The sequence below is a fragment of the Ailuropoda melanoleuca genome, chromosome 10 (assembly GCF_002007445.2).
Source record: "Ailuropoda melanoleuca isolate Jingjing chromosome 10, ASM200744v2, whole genome shotgun sequence".
Taxonomy (NCBI): Eukaryota; Metazoa; Chordata; class Mammalia; order Carnivora; family Ursidae; genus Ailuropoda; species Ailuropoda melanoleuca.
Genome location: NC_048227.1, coordinates 25,043,673 through 25,063,261, shown reverse-complemented (window position 1 = coordinate 25,063,261; position 19,589 = coordinate 25,043,673). Strand labels below are relative to the sequence as shown.

The 19,589-nt window shown below is 48.7% G+C and overlaps 1 protein-coding gene across 1 annotated transcript in view; it reads left to right on the top strand.

Annotated features, from left to right (window-relative positions):
* XYLT1 (xylosyltransferase 1) overlaps positions 1-19,589 on the top strand; it is a 77,304-nt gene that overhangs the window by 33,350 nt on the left and 24,365 nt on the right. Inside the window, exons 3-4 of the mRNA XM_034670320.1 lie at positions 13,689-13,905; positions 16,807-16,983. Of these exons, the coding sequence (XP_034526211.1) occupies positions 13,689-13,905; positions 16,807-16,983 (394 nt within the window). The remainder of the gene's footprint in view (positions 1-13,688; positions 13,906-16,806; positions 16,984-19,589) is intronic.

Genomic DNA, 19,589 nt, shown 5'->3' with positions numbered 1-19,589 from the left:
AGCCGAATAGCTTTGAGTCGTGTCTAAGTCTCTGTAGCCAGACATCAGCTCGAAGGGATTCAGTCTCGAGCGCCCCCTATAGGGGAGATCACCGGGCCGGCCTCACCATCCCGAGGTTCAAACACCATCCCAAAAAAAAAAAAAAAAAAAAAAACCCAGACCAGGATCACTCTGTCGTGCTGAAGGTTTTTTCCTAGCATTGAACTCAGACCGTAACCTGCCAGCACATGGGATAATTTGAGCGCGTTCATGTGTTTTGTTTGGGCCTCGCGTTGGTTTTGTTTTGTTTTGCTTTAATTCAAGTGCTTCATTTGAAAATGAATAGCCCCCTGTAAAAATAGCAGTGTTTCCCACGCACATCCAGATTTCAGCTACTCTTAAAAGACCCTGGTGTCTGCTCACTCTGGGCCTGAGTTTTCTCATTGGAGACTCTCACCCAGGTCATAGACAAAGCCCACATCCTTGAGGTCACTGCGGTCCTCACCTGTCCCCCTTCCCTACCCGGCCCCGCTGACCTTTCAGTTTGCAATCTGTGCCTCGGGTGTTCTCTGCCAGGGCTGACAGAGGCATCGTTTTGGCTGGCCCTGGAACTCCGTTCACCCGGTTATCCACAACAGGGGAGGGACAAAAAGCAAGGAGTGAGCTCCATCTCCCGAGCTCTCCAGATGTAAACCCAGAATCCTTTCTTGTGTTGTTTCCGAAATTCTAACTTTGATTTCATCCAGCTGTTTATAGATTGTTCCTATCGTACTGACAGCTTGCATTTTTTTTCACATTTAAAAGGAGCCCCTTCCCCCCCGCCGCCCGCCCCGACTTGTGGATGCTCTGTAAGTCAGCCCAGAGGAGCATGTTCCAGCCACGAAGGGTAGAGAGGCCTGGGGTAGACACAGAATTACAGCCCCTGGGCGTCATGTTCCTAATAAGTGCCCCGCTCTGCTGACCCTTTTCCTACAGGATCTTCTTATAGCCATTCAGTGCAAAATGAGAGTTATTATCCCCATCTGTCAGGAGAAGAAAGGGGGATTTTGGGGAGTCTAAATGATTTTGCCAAGGTTACACAACTGGTAAGTGCTAGAATTTGAACCCAGTTCTCTGGCCCCAAAGCCCAGGTGGAGCCAAGCGGAGCTGAACGAGATTCCATGCAGGTGTTAGTCATCCAAAGTGGCCCACATGTTGGTGTCTAGGCCCTTAGAGAATAAAGACCCTTCTTCCCCTCCCGGTAACCTTGTAATACGCGTTTGGTGCAAAGTCGCATCATGAGAAAGGAGCTCATTTTAACTTGATAGACTTGGGTCTGAATTGCGTCCGCCCTGGTATTATTATGCCAGCCTAGTCAGTATTTATTCTCTCTCTGCTGTTTCTAGGCCCTGTGCTTGGGACGAGGGATAGCACAGAGGTTAAAATCACGGGCTTTGAGGTTGTACCTCCTGGATTGGAGTCCTGCTCTGTCGAGTGCTAGCTGTGTTGCATTAGACGGATGACTTAGCCTCTCTGAGCCTGTTCCCTTACCTGTATAATGGAGCTATTAATAGACCTACAGTCACAGGGTTGAGAGGATTCAGTGGCTGCTGCATATAAAGCAGCCAGCATACAGTAAATGCCTCTGTGACGATGGCGAGGATGATGACGGTGATGTCATGGCCCTGATACGCAGAGGACGAAAATATTGCTGGTGGAAGAAATAAATAGTTGGTGTTCGGGCCAGAGCTGAGCCTCTGGATGTGTGAGTACATCCTGTCTAGTTGATGTGCATCGGTAGTTGACGGGTGGTACCTAAATGGCACAGGACAAGATAAAGGTTCAGGCTAAGATGTGGATCACACCTCTTCCTAAAACCCAAGGCTCTCTGAACAGAAAAGCTCACAAATTCCACTACCCATGAATGAGCCCTTGGCTGGTTTTCTCTCAGTGAGATGAATGAAGGGCAGTAATTGAGTATTAATTTCGTAGTAAAATGAGCCATCATCTGCCCCCCTGTCCTCTCTGTCAGCTGGGGCCTCACCTGCTGCGTGAGCCAGCCTAGCCACTGCGCACCCTCTGTTGTCCCCTCCCCCAGGCGCAGAGCTGGCCATGGCTTAGCTCCAGTCCCAGCGCGGGTGGTGTGTTTCAAAGGACTCTTGGTGGCAGATGACAGAAACCCAGCTGAAACTAGGCTAAGCGAGTAAAGGAAGTTAATGGAAGGAGCGCATTGGTGTCTGACTTCAGATAGGGCCGCGTCGGGCAGTTCAAATGATACCATCAAGCCCAGACTCCCGTTCATCCTTTTGTTTTCCTTTTATAGTTTTGTTTGTTTTGGGGTTTTTTTTGGCTGTTTAATTATTTACCATTATTCCTGGAGAGGGTTAAAGAAAAATAAACACATCAAATAGCTCAGTAGTTCAACAGCAGGAATCTTTGTCTTTGTCTTTGTTAATTGGAATGTAATTGACATAACATTAGATTAGCTCCAGGTAGAAGACGTAACGATTCATTATTTGTATATATTGCAAAGTAATCACAAGTCTAGTTACCCTCGGTCACTGCTCATAGTTTGAATATCTACTCTCTTGGCCGCTTTCAAATATATGATACAATATTATTGACTGTGCGTCCTGTTCCCCAGGATGTATTTATTTTACAACTGGACATTTGTACTTTCTGACTACCACCTTACTTTCTGTTAGTTCTCATTTCCTTTGTGTTGGTTTGATTTTCTGGCTCCAGATGGTGACCCTTTGCAACTTACTAGCTTCGTTGTACAGATGAGGAAATGAAGAGGTTAAGTAACTTGCTTAAGCCCGTACAGGGCCGGGCTAGGACTCCAGCCTGGGGCGTGGTGTCCCCAGAGCCCAAGCTCATGACCCCTGCGTGTTGCAGCCTGTCTGTGCTCTGGGCCTGCCTTCCTCCTGTACGCTGGGTGGCTTCCAGACAGCCCCTCTGCTACTCTGGCCTTCCTTTTCTCCCTATGAAAAACAGAGGGGATGAACAAGATGGTCTCCAGAGGCCCTTCCCGTTCTGATGCTCTCTGCTCCTGGACCAGCCCTTGTAAAAGACATTGCAACAAAGGCAAAGAGTCTGAAAGACCAAACGATGTGGAGGGACCCGAGCAAGCAGTGAGACACAAAATAGGCCACAGGGTGCCTCGGTTTTTAATTCCACGTGGTTCCTAATAGCAGCGTTGACCTTCTGTCCCCATCTCCAGCCCTTGGCAGCCAATTTGGATTCCCAGCTCCAGCTGCGAAGAGATGGCATAAAGGCAAACTAATATTTTAATAGCTGCCAAATTGGTCCTGACTGTTCCTGTAATTAAATGAAGGGGAGTGTTGTGTTCACTGTTTCTCCTTGCTTTCCTCCAAAAAAATAAAGTAACCAGTTATAGGGAAAGGCAGGCAGCACGGTTACTGTTTCCCCAGCTAGCCTTGGCAGGGCGAGCAGAAGCAGGTGCCCTAAAATCCACTGTGAGCCTCAGTGGGCAGGTTCTAGCAGATGTCCCCCAGAACTCTGGCTTCTCAGGGGGCATGCAAGATGTTTCCCACATGTCTGCAGTCTGGGTGTGGGGTCCCTCCGACTGGGGACAGAACAGGAAAATCCTTTCCATCAGCCAGAATAAGATTTCCTCTGGGACTTTTCCTGCCTCAGTCCATCTGAGCTCACCACCTGATCTGAGGTCCCCAGGGCCCCCATGCTGAGCCGGGGACACAGTGTGGTGCGGAGCTAAGTGCCTGCCCGCTGGAGGCCCGGCACCTGTGTTGAAATGCCGCCTCTGTCATGTGTCAGCCGTAGGACTTCTGCAAATGGCTTTGACTCCCCTTGCCTCTGTTTCCTCATCTTTATAACAACTGAACAGGAAGGTCAGGATTGTGGAGGACTGAGTGTCCTCACTGACCCTGGGAAGGCCCCGAGCCAGGTACTGTCCACTGCGTTGTCTCATTCTAACCTCACTTGGCAGGTGCTGTCCCGTCTCAGAGATGAGTACAATGAAGCTTGGAGAGTTGCTTTCGCTGGCTCACGGTTCCACGGCCAGTGGGCAGCAGGGCTGGGATCAGAGCCTGGTTCACTCTGACTTTGAAGACCCAGGGGTGTGTGTGTGTTTGTTTTATCACACCATGATTCATGACCACATCTGAGAGGACCTGCGGTTTTAGGTTCTTGGGGGGGAGGGGGCAGAGTACAGGTGAAAGAACAAAAGTCTAACTTTAAGCAGAAGCACTGTCTCAGTGATTCGGGGAGGGAAGATCAGGTCCCTTCCCTACTTTGCAGGGTAGGCGTATCCCAACGTGTGTTCACGATCCCCCAGTGGTACGCAAGATGGTTTCAGGTAGTTCATTCACGGGCATACGGGGAAAGTTAGGTATTGATTGTAAGTGTATCAACAAACATTTATATAATTGATTTCATGATTTCACAGCTGTTATGCTTTGAATAAGACTAAGTTTTAAAAAAATAGTTGAAGCTATTTAAAGCTGATTTAGAGAAAAATATTAAGGGAGGTTTCCCATAGGTGTTACATCAAGCACCTGGCACAGCAGATAAAAATCCAGGCTTGGACTCTAGGCACGCAACCTTGACTGAGTTAAGTCAATCAGCTGTATGTCCATTTCCTCATCTGGAAAATGGGAATGATGCTAACAGGACCAGCCTCCCGGGAGTTGTTATAAGAATTAAATGGGTGACTATAGAGGTAAACTCTTGGAACAGTTAAGTTGCACGTATTAACTTGGTGAGGACCGTGGTGGTCGTGATGGTGATGGAGAAAGTCTTGAAAATGGAATACAAATGGTTAACATTTGGAAGCACTTTCTACAACTCTTCCAGGAACAATTAGCATTTGAAATGTAAGAAGGCTGGACCTAGGAAACTAGGAGGGCTCCCAGCCCCCAGGGCAGAAGTGACTCAACCAGAGTCTTTCTGGTCTCAGGTCCCTACCCCACCTGCTCTAAGCAGCACCCCCTCCCCAGTTGGGCTCCAGAATGGTAACTAAGCAACTTCCAGCTCCTTCTCTCTGACATTGAGCTAATCTTCAGACCCAAACGTCCCTTGATGTATAAACAGGCACCTATTTAGCCAGAAGTTGGCAGATCCATTGAGAGCCTGGCCAGGAACCTCCTCCAAGCAGATCTCCTCTCAGGAGGCCCTTTGGTGCCAACTCGCTTATCAAGAGATGGGCTCTCTCCCCAGCTGTCTCGTAACACTATGATTGATGCAGGGAGATAATTAATACCTCATTTCCAATGAGGTAAGCAGATTGCGTTTCCCTTTTGCTTTTCTTCAACCCAACCAGTGAGTTTATGACTGCGTGTTCACTTGATTTAATCCAACTGTGGCAGCCATGTCAAAATAAAGCTTAGCATCGCACCAGCACCCACACAGAGCTGTGGACACATCTCCTTTCTTGGCCTCCACATGGATTTTGAGGTCAGCTTGGGAACTTTTCTTTTTCCAAAACAATACACATCCAAGGTAGACAAAAGACTAGGAGAAAAGTGTGTTGATGGTGTCATCTCTGAGAGGTAGAGTTTGATTTTTATTTTTTTCTTTGCTTTTTCTGTTCCAAGTGTTCTATAAAGGAAACATGCAGCACACTTAGAGCCAAAGGCAGTAAACATTGTTTTTAAATATGTGTGTGAAACTGTTAGCCCTCAGTGGACCTTTAGGTTCTTGGAAGTGCAGCTGAGATTCTAGGTCCCAGGATTTGGGCCCCCGACTCTGCATCTCTTCTCAGGCTTCTTTTCTCCCCCACCCTTGGAGGTCAAACCCAAGTCTGCTTTCTTCACACAAGGCAGTAGTGAGAGTCACATGGGAAGGGTTTCCTGGGTGCCAGGGACTGAACTAAAGACCTTACAGAGATGACTTCTTTCAAGTCTCAAAATGAGCCCATGATGTAAATGCAGTCCTATCAGGCCCATTTTCCACATGGGGACACTGAGGCAAGATAGGTTAAACAAAACCCAGCTTGTAAGTGGGGAAGCAGACCAGAAGCCAGGAAGTCTAGCCCTGGTGTCTGCACTTCTAGTCACTGTACTACACTCATTCCCTCAGCATGTTCATTGCCAGACTTCCCACCATGTCCAGGTAGATGGTATGTTCCCTCCACCAGTGAGGTCAGAGTCAGCCTCTCCTGTGGTTAGCCTACTAGAGTGCATCGGCAAAGCTGACCATGTCCTTAGCTCTCACTCCAGCCACGTTGGCATCTTTCCATCCTTTGGGCTCTTGCACACGCTCTGTCTGTCCCTGAGAAAGCTCTTACCCACAGCTCCTCAGATGACCGATTCCTTCTCCTCCTGCACATGAAGCTTAAATGCCACCTCCTCAGTGAAGCCTTCCCCAGTAATCTTCAGTAATGACGCCCCCATCTCTTTATTTTCTGCCCCTACCCTCTGAGTTTTTCTGTAGAACACTTATCACAAACACCTAATTATGTGTTAATGTCTTTCGTGCCTTTTGGTGTCTACTTACTTACTTAGTTATTAGAGCAGGATGATAGCCGGTGGCTGCGTGTGTAGAATCCAGCGCCTGACGGCTAAGGTTAGAATCACACCCTTGTCCCTAACCAGCTGTATGGCCCTGGGGAAATTACTTAGCCTGTCTGTGTCTCTGTTCCTTCATTTGTAAAATGAACCCTCCTCGGGTTCTGGTGAAAACTAAATGAGAGAATATGTATTAAGCATGAGGAACAGAGTCTAGAAAGTAGTAAGTACTCAATAAATGGTAGGTGTTATTATTTCTGTATTTTATCTCTCTCCCTGGAAGAGGGAAGAGGGGCAGGGTGATGTCCATCTTACTCACCACATATTCTTGGCACGCAGACCGAGAGTCTCCAAGATGCTATCCGGAGCTGCCGAATGAGTGAATGCCCCAAGCCCCCTTGTCCTTCCGGATACTGCAGAGTAGAGGCATGACAGTTGACTACAGCTCAGGTCAGGAAGGGGCAACAACCCACCCTGGGCCTGAGAGAAAGTGGCCAGCAGGGCCCCTGTGGAGCTGCCAGACTAGGTCCCAGTGAGCTGGATCCTTGCTGACTCCTGGCATGGGAAGATGATGTATTAATACCGCTTGGATGGAATTAGAAAAATGGGTATGACACTTACCACTTCTCCCAGCACAACCATGGGCATTGGTTACTAAACTAATCTCAGGATGGGGTCCTGGGTGGCTCAGTCATTCAGGCATCCAATTCTTGGTTTCGGCTCAGGTCATGATCTCAGGGTCATGGGATCGAGCCCTGCATCACGCTCTGTGCTCAGCAGGGAGTCTGCTTGAGAGTCTCTCCCTCTCCCCCTTCCCCCCACTGAATAAAAACAAATAAATCTTCAAAATCTCCGGAGATGAAATTCACTTGTGAGGCTTTGGGCTTCTGTCCTTGGTGCTGAAGTATCGTGGCTTTTCAGGACCTAGAGGTGTCTTCTTAGCTCTGGGGGTGCCGTCTACTCATGCCTGTCTACCCTATCGCAGGAGAGAGAAAAGGAGAAATGGAAATTTTAAATTTGTAGCTTGATGAAGGAACAATTTTAAGTATCTTGGTGAACATTTATGTAGCACTTACCATGTGTTGAGCACTGTGCTAGGTCCTTTCCATATATAATCTCATTTAAACTTCCGGCACCAACCCTGCGAAGCAGGTGTTGTTATGATCACCATTTTCCATATGAGAAACAGCCATCACATGTTCAGCTTGTCCAAGGTCAGCGGCCCACCCAACACTTGAATCATGTGATCCAAAGCTTATCCCCCATGTTGTATAACTGTCACGTGTTGGCGCATTCACATAGCCAGCTGATTTCATACACTGTGGGTTTTCATGCTTTGTTCCATGACTTTATTTTTTAACTAAAATGTTTAGGTTGTACTTATGCTAAAGGAGTAATCTGGATTCAGTGACAGATCACTGGACAGGAAAGAGAAGAAAGGGAAATTTTATTCCTAGGCTATGTGACTTTGGATGACTTTGAATCATACATCCTCTCAGTGCGATGTGTTGTTTTTTTTCCAATCTATAGCATTAATTGTATTAGCTGATTGCTAAGATTCCTTCTTACTCAAACACGCTGTAAATTCTGAGGGGCAGAGTTCTTCCTTTTCGAACTCATTATAGGACAAGACCGTTCTGGAATAATTCCACACTCAATGAATATGCTGAGACTGTAGCCAGGGAATTGACTGAATTGAGAGACTTCTTCATTGTCTGCCTTTTCTGAGATCAGTTTCAAAGGCTACAGAAGCTTTCTTAAGTGACCCCTTCACACACAGATGAGAATCAGGACCCCTGTCCCCTTCCATCCAGTTTTCTTTGATGCTTAGCTGAGTAGACCTTGGTCCCTGTGACATCTCAGTAGAATCATATTTTGTTCCATGGTGTGCCAATAGAGAAAGTCTCTGGAAGGCAGACCACCCACGCCTGAAAGCCTGGGAGGTAAAACCGAAGGCAGGTGATCCCATGTTTGCCCTTAGGTAGTCTGTCCTGAAGACAGAAGTTCTTCTGAGGTCTGGCAGAAAGCCTCTTCCAAGACCAACAATGAGTCTTTTTCTCTCGGAGTTTGGATTTCTGCACAGTGTCTTTCTGAGGCAGAAGTTCTCAGATCCTCTGTTCGGATCCTTTTGCAAGGACCCTGAGAAAGCGGGACACAAGAAGAATGCAGAGTAGTTAAGAGCTTGCATTGGATTCATCAGACCTGGATTCGAGTCCAGGACTGCTAGCTATGTGACTCTGGAGAATGCACTTAACCTTCTGTGATTTAGTTCCTTTGTCTGTTGAGTATATATTAGAAGAATCCAGATACATCGTTAGGTAAGGGCTGCTGCTTCCTGACTGAGCAACTGGCATGGCTGTTATTCTTCCCTTTATTCATTGGCTCAGTAAATTTATTGAGCACCAGCTGTATACTGGGTACTATTCTAGGCACTAAGGATACAGCCATAAACAAAAACAGGCCAAAAAACCCCTCTTTGCCCTCGTGGGCTTACATCTAGTAAGGAGACAGTAAACTAAATAAATTTGTGTATGGTAATGCAAAGTTTTAAATGCTATGAAGAAAAAGAAGGAAAGGGTGGTCAGGGATGTGAAGGATTAGGGAGGGTGCTGTCACTTCGTATGAAGGAACTCATGACTGGGTCGGTTCCTGGCTGGAATGAGCAGTGCCTCCTGAACACTTAGCAAGAACCTTCGTATACCTCACCTGTCATGCTTTCATAGCTGATTCAGGGGGTTGTCAGCACAGCTGTCATGGAACTCATCCTATAGGTGAGCAAACTGGCATTCAGAGAGTCTGCCCAACCCCACGTCTCACGATCTGTGAAAGCAGAGACAGCCTTAGTACCCAGATCCTCTTTGTGTCTGTTCTGTAATTCCACCTGTTGACCCTGTTGCCCCCACATAACCAAGTCATCTGGAGATGAAACGACAGAGAGGAGAGTGTCATTGGTCACCCTCTGTGTATTGGGCCCAGGGCTGAAATAAATCTGAGCTCCATCCCTAGGGTGAGAGAACCACACCCCCTTGAGCCAGCATTATGAAAAGACACCCAGGTGTTTGCCAATTTGCCTTGATTTCCAGCCATTCCCTTTTCAAGTGATGGCAAATGCACGTGGCAGAAAACAAAATGCAGATCCCTGCCCAAGCAACTGATTCCTTTCCCCTGCTAGATACCCAGACTCTGGGCCTCGGCCACCTCCTCCTAGGCCAGACCCCCTCTCAACCCTGGAACTGAGACCTGGGGGATTGTTTGTCTCTATTTACTCATAATTAACCAAAGCATGTATTTGCAGCTTATCAGTTTTCAAATGCAGTAAATATAGCAACCAATCTCCCACCCCATGAATATTTCATTTTGGAGATTACTGCATAAATATTGTATTTGGATATTATGGTCTGGGACATCACATTAAAATTGCAAGACGATGCTATTCTCCCACATAATGGAACGTGAAATTAAAAGGCTGGTCTATGGAAAGAAAACTTTTGCATGTCCTCACACCTGTATTTCTTTCCTTTCTCTCTCTGGGTTAGTCTTGGTTACCATGTAAGTTCTGATGTAAGTTATTTAAATTTAAAATCTTAAGCTTGGTTACGTGTCTGCGATTGGACATTATTATATAATTAGCACCAGCCAGAGCTGAGGTAGGATTTTCTTTTCCTAAACTTAATGGACTGTTTTTAGAGCTGAGTTTTGTGTCAGTGGAATAGTACAGGAAGTATGTTGAAAAACCTTCAACAGGTCGCTCCCGGAGAGAACATGGCTTTGCTAACAGCTTGGATTTTACCCTTGGAAACATGTGTTAGGGAAAGAACAAGACCAGAGTCTTTGGATACCTGGGTCTTCTGTTTGGCTTGTGTCCTCAGAAGAGTCATCAGCCTTCTCTGGGATCCCGTGTATCTGGCTGGAATTCCTGCCCCACACCCTCTTCCCGGGTAGAACGGAGTGACTTAGTGTCAGAGCTAGAAAATGCCTGACAGTGGCCTAACCCATGGTTATTATGACTGGTGGCCTATGAGCTGGATTCCGGCTAGGGATATGTTTTATGTAGCCAGAAATACTCTTTTATTTTTTTTTTAAGGAATTTGAGTGCTTCTCAAAAAATGCTTTCTCTCCTTCTTTGCTGACTCCACCTAACCCGTTGTCTTATACCCAGCCTCCTTCAGACACTTCCATTATCAGTCTGATCGCCGTAGGCATTTAAGGTTACAATCCAGACTCAGCCCAACTTTGTCATTTTACCAAGGGGAAAGCCAAGACGCAAGGACATCACTTCCCAAAGTCCCTCAGCTGGTTACTGGTACAGCCGCACCACAGAGTAGATGAAAAGCACTTTTCACCAGAACTCAGTCTGTTCACCATCAACGTTTTTATGACACTGTCATCATTTCTGTTAAAAATTCAGTGTATTACATCATGATGCTCAATGAGTGACCAGCATCTAGGGGCGGGTCCCCCACTTATGCAGAGGGAAGTACTGGGGATATGGCTTTATGAGGTTTCACGTGGTTCCCTCCAGTGGATGTTAGTGGATTTGGGGAGGCCCAGCGGGAGGGATTCTCTGTAGAATTCAGCATGGCCAGCACAATGGAACCATCTCCAGGTTTTGTGCCCTGCAATGTGGCCATCACAGTAGACCTTTCCTGAGGGGTGCCTGGTTGGTTGGTTGGTTGGTTGGTTGGTTGGTTGGTTGGTTAAGTGTCCAACTCTTGATTTCAGCTCAGGTCATGATCTCAGGTTCATGAGATCAGGCCCCATGTTGGGCTATATGCTCAGCATGGAGTCCACTTGATTCTCTCTCTCAAATAAATAAATAAGACCTTAAAAAAAAAATAGACCTTGCCTGAATCACTGCTTTGCACTGTCCTAGGAACTGTGAGGAAAGCAGAAAGGTGGAATCCAAGGCCAGTTCTAATGAGAGCAGAGTCTACCTGGGGGGAAACCAGTAACTCTGATCCGTAGACAGTGATGATGTCTGCCGTGGAGGTGCAGAGACCTGTAGACACATGATGAGGGATGCAGGCTGGCTTAGTGCAAGAGGGGTATTTATGTGCCACAGCCATGGCTACCTGCTCTCTCTGGGGCCTGAGAACATTCACATCCATCCTGGTGGTGATAAAAGTTTAAACTATTCAGGAATGTATTAGGACTTTTTCAACTGCAAGTGACAGAATCTCATCTCGAAATGCCCTAAGTACATCACTGATGAGTCTGGTGGTGAGTCAGAGACAGAGAGATCCAGGGGCTCAAGCAAAGTCACAGAGACTTAATCCCTCTCTCTCTAGCTCTCCTTCTTCCCCTCCCCCCTCCCTTCCTCTCTGCCTTTCTTTCGCTCACTCTCTCCATCTCCTCCTCTCTCCTTCCCTCTTCCCCTCTCTTCCTCCCTCTCCCCCTCCTTCTGTGTTACCTCCATTATCAAACAGCTTCTATACTCATGGTGACAGGATGGCTGCCAGCAGCTCTAGGCTGACATCTTCCCAGCAAAAATGCCATCCTCCTTCTTGGTAGGTCCAGCAAAACTTCAGGGCCCAATCTCAGACTTACCTTGAGTTACTCAACCATCCCTGAACCAGTTATCCGGCCGGGCAGAGGAAATCCTCTCATTGACCAGCCTGGTCATGTCGCCACCCCCGGTGCTAGGCATAGGGCACAAATCCAAGTCAACTGAGAGTTGAGGATAGGTGACTGTCCAAGGAACAGTCAAGGTGTGGTTCTCAGAAAATTGAGGAGTGGATGCTGGGTAGACAGAAACACGGGATGAGGCCTTGAAAACATTATGCTGGGTAGAGGAAGCCAGATACAAACAGGCCTCATATTGACTGATTGAATCTATATGAAATGTCCAGATTAAGTAAATCCATAGGTGCAGAAAGCAGATTGGTGGTGGCCAGGAGCCAGGGGCAGAGGGATAGAGGGAGTGACTGCTTATGGGTGTAGGGTCTCCTTTGGGGGGGTGCTTAAATAGTTTGAAACTACATAGGCGGCAAGTGCCCAGTATTATGAACGTACAAACGCCATTGTAATCGTACACTTTAAAATGGTTGCTCTTACGTTGTATGAGCTGGAGAAGCAGCGAGATCCCTGGGTCAGGAGATCTCCAGACTGCGGGCTCCCAGAAAGATGCCTGGCTCCCGAGAAGCAGGAGCGTCCTTCCTTCCAATGCTTCCTGCCCCACACCAGGCCGGCACGGTGCCCGGCACACAGTAGGTGTGAAATTCATACTAACTGCAAAGGACCTGAGGGTTCGGGCCAGAAGGCTTGGTTCTAGGTCTGCCCACCCTCCCAACACATCCGTTTTTACCAGCCCTCTGATCTGTGGTCTCTGTGTCTACAAAATAGTAACTTCCAATTCTGCTCTGCCTGCCTCGTAAATCCCAAATACGCACACGCGTGCGTGCGCACACACACACACACTAGTGCAGGAGTTATTAATCTGGGGTTCATGGGTAGAATTCAAGGGTTCCATAACTTTGGGAAGAAAATTATCTTTGCTTTCGCTAAACTCTAATTAAAACCCAGCTAAACAGAAGTAACACACCACAACAGGATTAGCGGTAACTCTTAGGAATTACAAATTTTCATATCACGTTGTGGCTGCGTGTATGCCTCTAAGTATCATTTACGCTCACCTCTTCTGCAAAATTACAGTAGTTATTAGACCTGCCTCAAGATCATGTTATCTCATGTGTTAAAAAAAACACACACACACATGATCATAAATTCGGTGTTTTTTAAAAATCTTTTGTGATCCTGTATTTAATGTGTGAATCCGAAAGTACACAAAATACTCGATCGGAACTTTGGTGTTTTTAAAAGATACTTAGTAATCCTACATATTTTGAGGTGTGCTTTTAAGAGCATGATCCCGAGATGAGCAGCCAGCGGCTGCAGTCTCCCGACTGCCAAGGCATTCGTGGCATGGAAAGGGGATTTCCAGAAGTTCCACAAAGGAGGAACTAGATGATCATTGCATTGTTCTTGTGCCGGGCGCATTCCCTGAACATCCAAGCCTCAGGGTCCTCAGCGGTAAGATGGGCATAATGACAATGCCCACCTCGTAGGGATATAGTGACCTGCCTCACTTCTGAAGATCAAGTGACAGACTTCACACGGAGCCCCTCCCCGGCTCCATCCCTGGCATAACAGTAAGTGCCCAGTGCATGCTTTTATTGCCATGATTGTGCTGTTTCATTTGGATTCCGTGCACCTTGGGGCTGAAGGTCGACTTGTCTTTCCCAGGTTCATCCGAAAGCAGGGTCTGGACCGGCTCTTCCTGGAGTGTGACGCCCACATGTGGCGCCTGGGGGACCGGCGAATCCCCGAGGGCATTGCTGTGGACGGAGGCTCGGACTGGTTTCTGCTGAACCGGAAGTTTGTGGAGTATGTGACGTTCTCCACAGATGATCTGGTGACCAAGATGAAGCGGTTTTACTCCTACACCCTGCTTCCTGCCGAGGTGAGCGTGGGGGGCAAACGTCTCCGAGCAGGGTAGGAGCTGGCTCTAGCCTTCGGAGCAACGCGGAAGCTGAATTTTTGCGGAAGGTTTGGCAAAGCGATCCTGAGTCCAATACATAGTCCTCCAAACATCCAGATGAAGATGGAGGAGTACATCAGCCACCAGGGTCCTTGCTGTCATAGCAGGCCCCCAGGCCCCCTCCGGTCTGCGTGGAGGGTGTATGGCATAGACAGACACACGACACTGCTACCAGCAGTCCACACAGTATGTTTGTGCGAAGTAGAAAAGGCAGTCCTTCTTCAAGACATTTGGCTCCCATTGGTTGTAAAAATCATCATGATATACTGATTTTGTTAGAACAAGACACTTCACTGCCACTTTCCAGAAAACTTTTATAAAAAGAAACCTCTCCTACCTGCCGTGTTGATGGTGCCCCACTAGAGTTGTACAGTGCGTAGCCTGTGCAACTGTATATGCTGGCTTTTTCAGGACACACCCACATCTACTTTTGACAGATCCTCCACAGTCACCAATCCTGTAATAACCACTTTTTCAACATGAAGAAAACCTTTTTTTAATTTTGAATATTTGTCTATCATTCCCTGACAGATAGACAGTAGTGTTGGCCTCATCATTCACAAATGGAAATTCCAATGATCCCAAAGACAGAGAGCCAGGGTTTCTGCTGGACCTGCGCTAGCCTCCATACTGACAGCCATTCGTACTCAACATTTCCTGATGACTTTTAGAAGCATTTGAAAAGCTCCAGGGAGCCTGTCACCACTTTTCAGACTTCTGTGCAGGAAAGGTGTCTTAGTTCAGCCCGCTATAACAAAGTAAAACAGAGTAGGTGGCTTATAAACAACAAAAATTTACTTCTCATAGTTCTAACAGCTTCAAGTGTGAGGTCAGGGTGCCAGAAGGGTCGGGTTCTAGTGAGGGCCCTGTTCGGGGCGGCAGACTACGCACCAACCGTTCATATACCAGAAGGGATGAGGGAGCTCTCTGGGGCCCCTTTGTCAGGGCACAAATCACATTCATGAGGTTTCCACCCTCCTGGTCTAATCACCTCTCAGAGGCCCTCATGACCTAACACTGTCACATTGAGGGGCTAAGATTTCGACCTGTGTAGTTTGGATGAGACAGAAACGTCCCCTCCGTTGCAGAAGCCTAGTTGACATAAGGTTGCAGACCATTCTGCAGCTGTCCTCAGCTCCATCCGGAGGTGGGTGGGGACCCAGTTCTGAAATATTGCCACTGACAGGTCAGCAGCCTTCTTCTCAGACCTGCACTGACCTCCAGTTCACTTTCATCCCAGTTTCTGACTTCAGAAAACTCCAGAGCTGGCTCCACCTCTCTTGAGCCTGTGACATGTCCTGTGAGTGGTCTACGACCATTTCTTTCTGATGGTGCCCCAGGCTCAGGCTGTGTTTCTAGGCCAGACAAGACAACATACCCCATTTGATGGTTCCCGCATCCCTCACCAGCATCTGGGGCAGTGCCAAGCTGGTAAGGCTGACCACGCATGTCACTCCAGGGGGATGATGGGCTTGTCATCACGGGGTCCAGTTTTACTATTCTGCACACGTTTGGTAATCATCTTTTAATCCTATTTCAGCAAAAATCACCTTTTTTCTCAATGCCGATAACCTCATCCATTATCTTGTGGGGAATTTCTGTATCATTATGAAAGGACACAGGGCAATTGGTAATTGGAAACTTTTCCCCACCACTTGATGGAGAATATGTGCCTCTGTGGGCTTGTAGGCCATTCAAGCTTAAAATCCAGGTTCTCGGGCATATGTCATTTAGCAGCACAGGAAGAGAAGCTGGGGGTGGTGGGTGGAGCCTCGTTTTGCCCATCCACCCATTGAGAATAGACTATTTGGGGCTCTGTTTTAATCAAGATGCCCATCCTGATGCTGGCTCTGTCCCAACCCCACCCCAGCATACACAGGCACTTTACACTCCAGCATCCCTGCCTTGACCTCCCTTCTCGCAGACCACCACCAGGAAACCATCTGAGAATAAATCCAAAGGCTGAGCCATAAATTTGTTACAGGCAAACACGTATCCCCCAAAAGCTTCCCCTAGGGAGCAGAGAGCAGGGGAGAAGGTATCTGCCTCGTATCTGGGGTTGTCATAAAACAGTTTCCAAAAAGAAGTCTGTCCCTTTCTCTCTCTATCTCTCTCTCTATCTTTCAAACCATGTCTCTCCTCCCTGGTCTCTTTCTCCACTCTCAGCATTGCTTCTCAGGTTCTTAGGAGAGGTAGGCCAAGAGTTAGGATTAGCAGAGACCAATGGAGCCTGGTTCAGCACCACGGACAGCAGGCGGCCCTAGCCCGCCCCTCCCTGTGCTAGAGTCCAGCTCCAGGGGCTGAAGCGGGAGCAGTGCCTGGGACACCTTTCAGCCCTGGGACTGATTCACCCATGGATCTGGCTTCCCTTACCCAGGGGTGAAATTCCAGAGCATCAGTCTTTGTTCTCAAGATATCTCAGACTGGAATCCCTTTGGTTTCAGATCTGGCCATTTGCAAAGCATGAGCCCTTTTGGCCCAGGGTTTTCTGGAAAACTGTCACCATGTTTCCTCTGGTTCCCATGTGTGGACGTGACTGGAGGGACTTTTCCTCTCTGCCAGGCAGACAGAAGATGTCCTGAATGATAGGAAACATCTTGAAATCAGACCATAGACTGCCGGGGGGAAGATAGGCCCAGAGCGTTGGCTTTCCAAGCATAATTCAACCCCAATGGACAAAACATCCCTTGTGCCGTGAGTGGGACCAGACTGGCAGCTGACCCCCTTTGCAGAGAGAGAGAGATATCCCTGCACAGTCACGTGGTACTGGGGAGGGAGGCTGGAGGAAATCTCAGACCAGTCTCTTCCCTCTCTCCCCTGCAGTCCTTCTTTCACACGGTCCTGGAGAACAGCCCCCACTGCGACACCATGGTAGACAACAACCTGCGTATCACCAACTGGAACCGGAAGCTGGGCTGCAAGTGCCAATACAAGCACATCGTGGACTGGTGCGGTTGCTCGCCCAACGACTTCAAGCCACAGGACTTCCACCGCTTCCAGGTGAGCCTGCTGGCCCCGCCCCCTCGACTCCGGCCAAACAGCATGACCAGGGGGCCACTTCCTCCGACCAGAGCAGTTCTAACCATTCTGCCCATATTGACCATGAACCTCGCCCCCCCAACCTTAGACGGGTACAGAGAGATAGTGTTACTGTTACTCTATTTTAGAGATGGAGAAACTGAGGCACAGAAAGGTCAAAAAACTTGTTGGAGGTCACACAGGCCAATGTATGTTTCCACGTCCATTTCTCTGTGCTGCCTTTCAGTCAGTCCCCCGAAATGTGGGTTAAGAATGTGTTTCTGGGTCCACAGTTGAGTGTACCCAGGGCAAAGTTTCTCCACCTCAGCACTTAACACGGCGCCTGGGTCATCATCTGGCGGGGGGCACCGTCCGGCGCCTTGTCGAGTGGTCAGCAGCACCCCCAGGTTCTGGCCACTCGATCTAGGAGCACGCTCCAGTGGTGACGACCAGAAGTGTCTTCAGACATCACCAGATGTTCTCTAGGGGCACACTTACCCCCCAGTGAAGAATTGCTGGTCTCTGGTGAGGTAGGTCCAGGAGTTTTTATTTTAACATGTTAGATTCCAGAAAATTCTGGTGAGCAGCCAGGTTTGGCAAACAGCGTGCTCTGTGGACCTAACGGAGGAACAGGAGGTAAAAGCATTCACGGTCTCTCTGCGCGGCCTGGCCGTCTACGGTTCTGGGAAGAGCAGAGGGCAAGGCAGGGGTGGATCAGGGCTCCACCTGCTTCCGTGAGCCCCGAGGACGCCTTGGTCCCCAGACCTGTTCAGGATGGCAGCCTCTTTCCATCCCATGTGAGTGCCCCTCTTCCCTCTAGGCCAGCACCCTGAGGCTCTTCCTCCTCTTCCCCTCCACCATGCCCGGGCCCGTGCTGCCAAGAGCACAGACAGAATGCCCCAGAATGGTTAAACCATTGCTCTGAGGTCACGAGAGCCACCGCATGGAAAGGGTATGCTTCTTCCCCAAGCGCTCGCCCAGAGGGCGGGCGGGAGCCACAGGGCAGGTTGATAACCCAGGCAAAGTGCCCCTCGGACTCACTCTGGCACATCACAAAACCGTCCAGGGAGGGCACAGGCCACCCAAATGGAGCTTCCAGTCTCTGAGCCTGGCTCCTTGGCATGTGGTCCATGGACCATCCGCATCAGCCTGGCCAGGGAGCTTGTTACAGGTACAGAATCTCTGCTGCTCCACACGGCTCGGTTAGAATCTGCGTAGAAATAAGATTCTCCAGGGAGGCTCCTTATGTTTGAGAAGCACAGGGATAGGGTTCCGTTCTATCCCGGGCTCTGTGCCAGGCCCTCTGTGGGCGTTGACCTCCCTGGGGTAGGCCTCATCCCCGTTGTGCAGGTGGGGAAACTGAGGCACAGAGGGGCTAACTTTCTTGTCCGTGGACACACAGTGGAGTGGTAGGGCTGGGGGTCCCTCCCAGGTACGTCCAGCTGCAGACCTGGGCCTTTTCCGCCAGACCCCGCGGCCACCCTGGTTTAGTGCCTACACAGGTGCAGAGCACACAGCGGGCGTCCTTTCATTATTCGGGTTCCCTGCAGGTGCCCACCCGACATCTCGCACCCCTGTCAGCGGTTGCTGCAATAAGTATTTCTTTAGGCCTGTTTTTGGTGGCAGATTGAGAGCTACCCAGGGACCTCCTCAAACCCATGTTAATTTAGGTATGAACTTGGGTGACATTTGACACCTTTGTCCGTGCAGAAAGGATCCGCTGAGCAGAAAGAGGGTAGCAGGGGGAGTATGTGACCTATTCAGAAGGAAAAAAAAAAAAAGATTCCCACTTTTGTAGAGGACCAATTGTTGCCCTCCAGGCAAAGGACCCTCCTCATTTAGAGCAAGCAGCCGAGTGGCTCCTGGGAGCCCTGCTCCTGGGCGGGACACCGAGCCTCCCGGGGACATCGTGGTCTCTGGTAAAGACTGGCCAACACAGAGACCTCGCACGTGCTCGCAGCTATTTCTTTCACGGTAAACAAAGGTCCCGAATATCCCCCGACATCTCTACTCAAGAAACTTCTGCCTGTAAGGAACTTGGCGTTCTTGTTCGAAGAAGAGTGGTAAATATAGAAACGTGCCCTTTTAGAAGATCCAGCTGTGAATAAAGACTCACAGGCAGAGAGAGGAGGCTGCCCAGCCCCTGCGTCCACTTCTCTTGCCCCCAGAACATGAAGATCTAGAAGCTTCTTGTCGCAGGCTTCAAGGGGTAATGACAGTAGTCACATCATAATAGCAGATGACCTTGTCTGCCAGACTCTATCCTCAGTACCTATGTGATTACACCCATTTCAAGGATGAGGAAGCTGAGGCCGTGCGTGATTTCCCCAAAGACCTGTATGGCTAGAAAGTAGCAGAGTAAGGATTTGAACCCAAGTGGTCTCTTTTCAGCGCTAATGTAAGGAAACTGAACTGACCCTGCACCACAGAGAAGGCCAGAATATTATTAAATATTATCCGTAAACCACCCCAAGGTTCGTGAAGCAGGGAAGCGAGGGGTTGTTCGGAGGAACAGTGAGAATGTTTGCGCAGCAGCTCAGTCCTAGGACGAGGCAGCAGAGATTGGGTTTGAGTCGTCAGACCTGGGT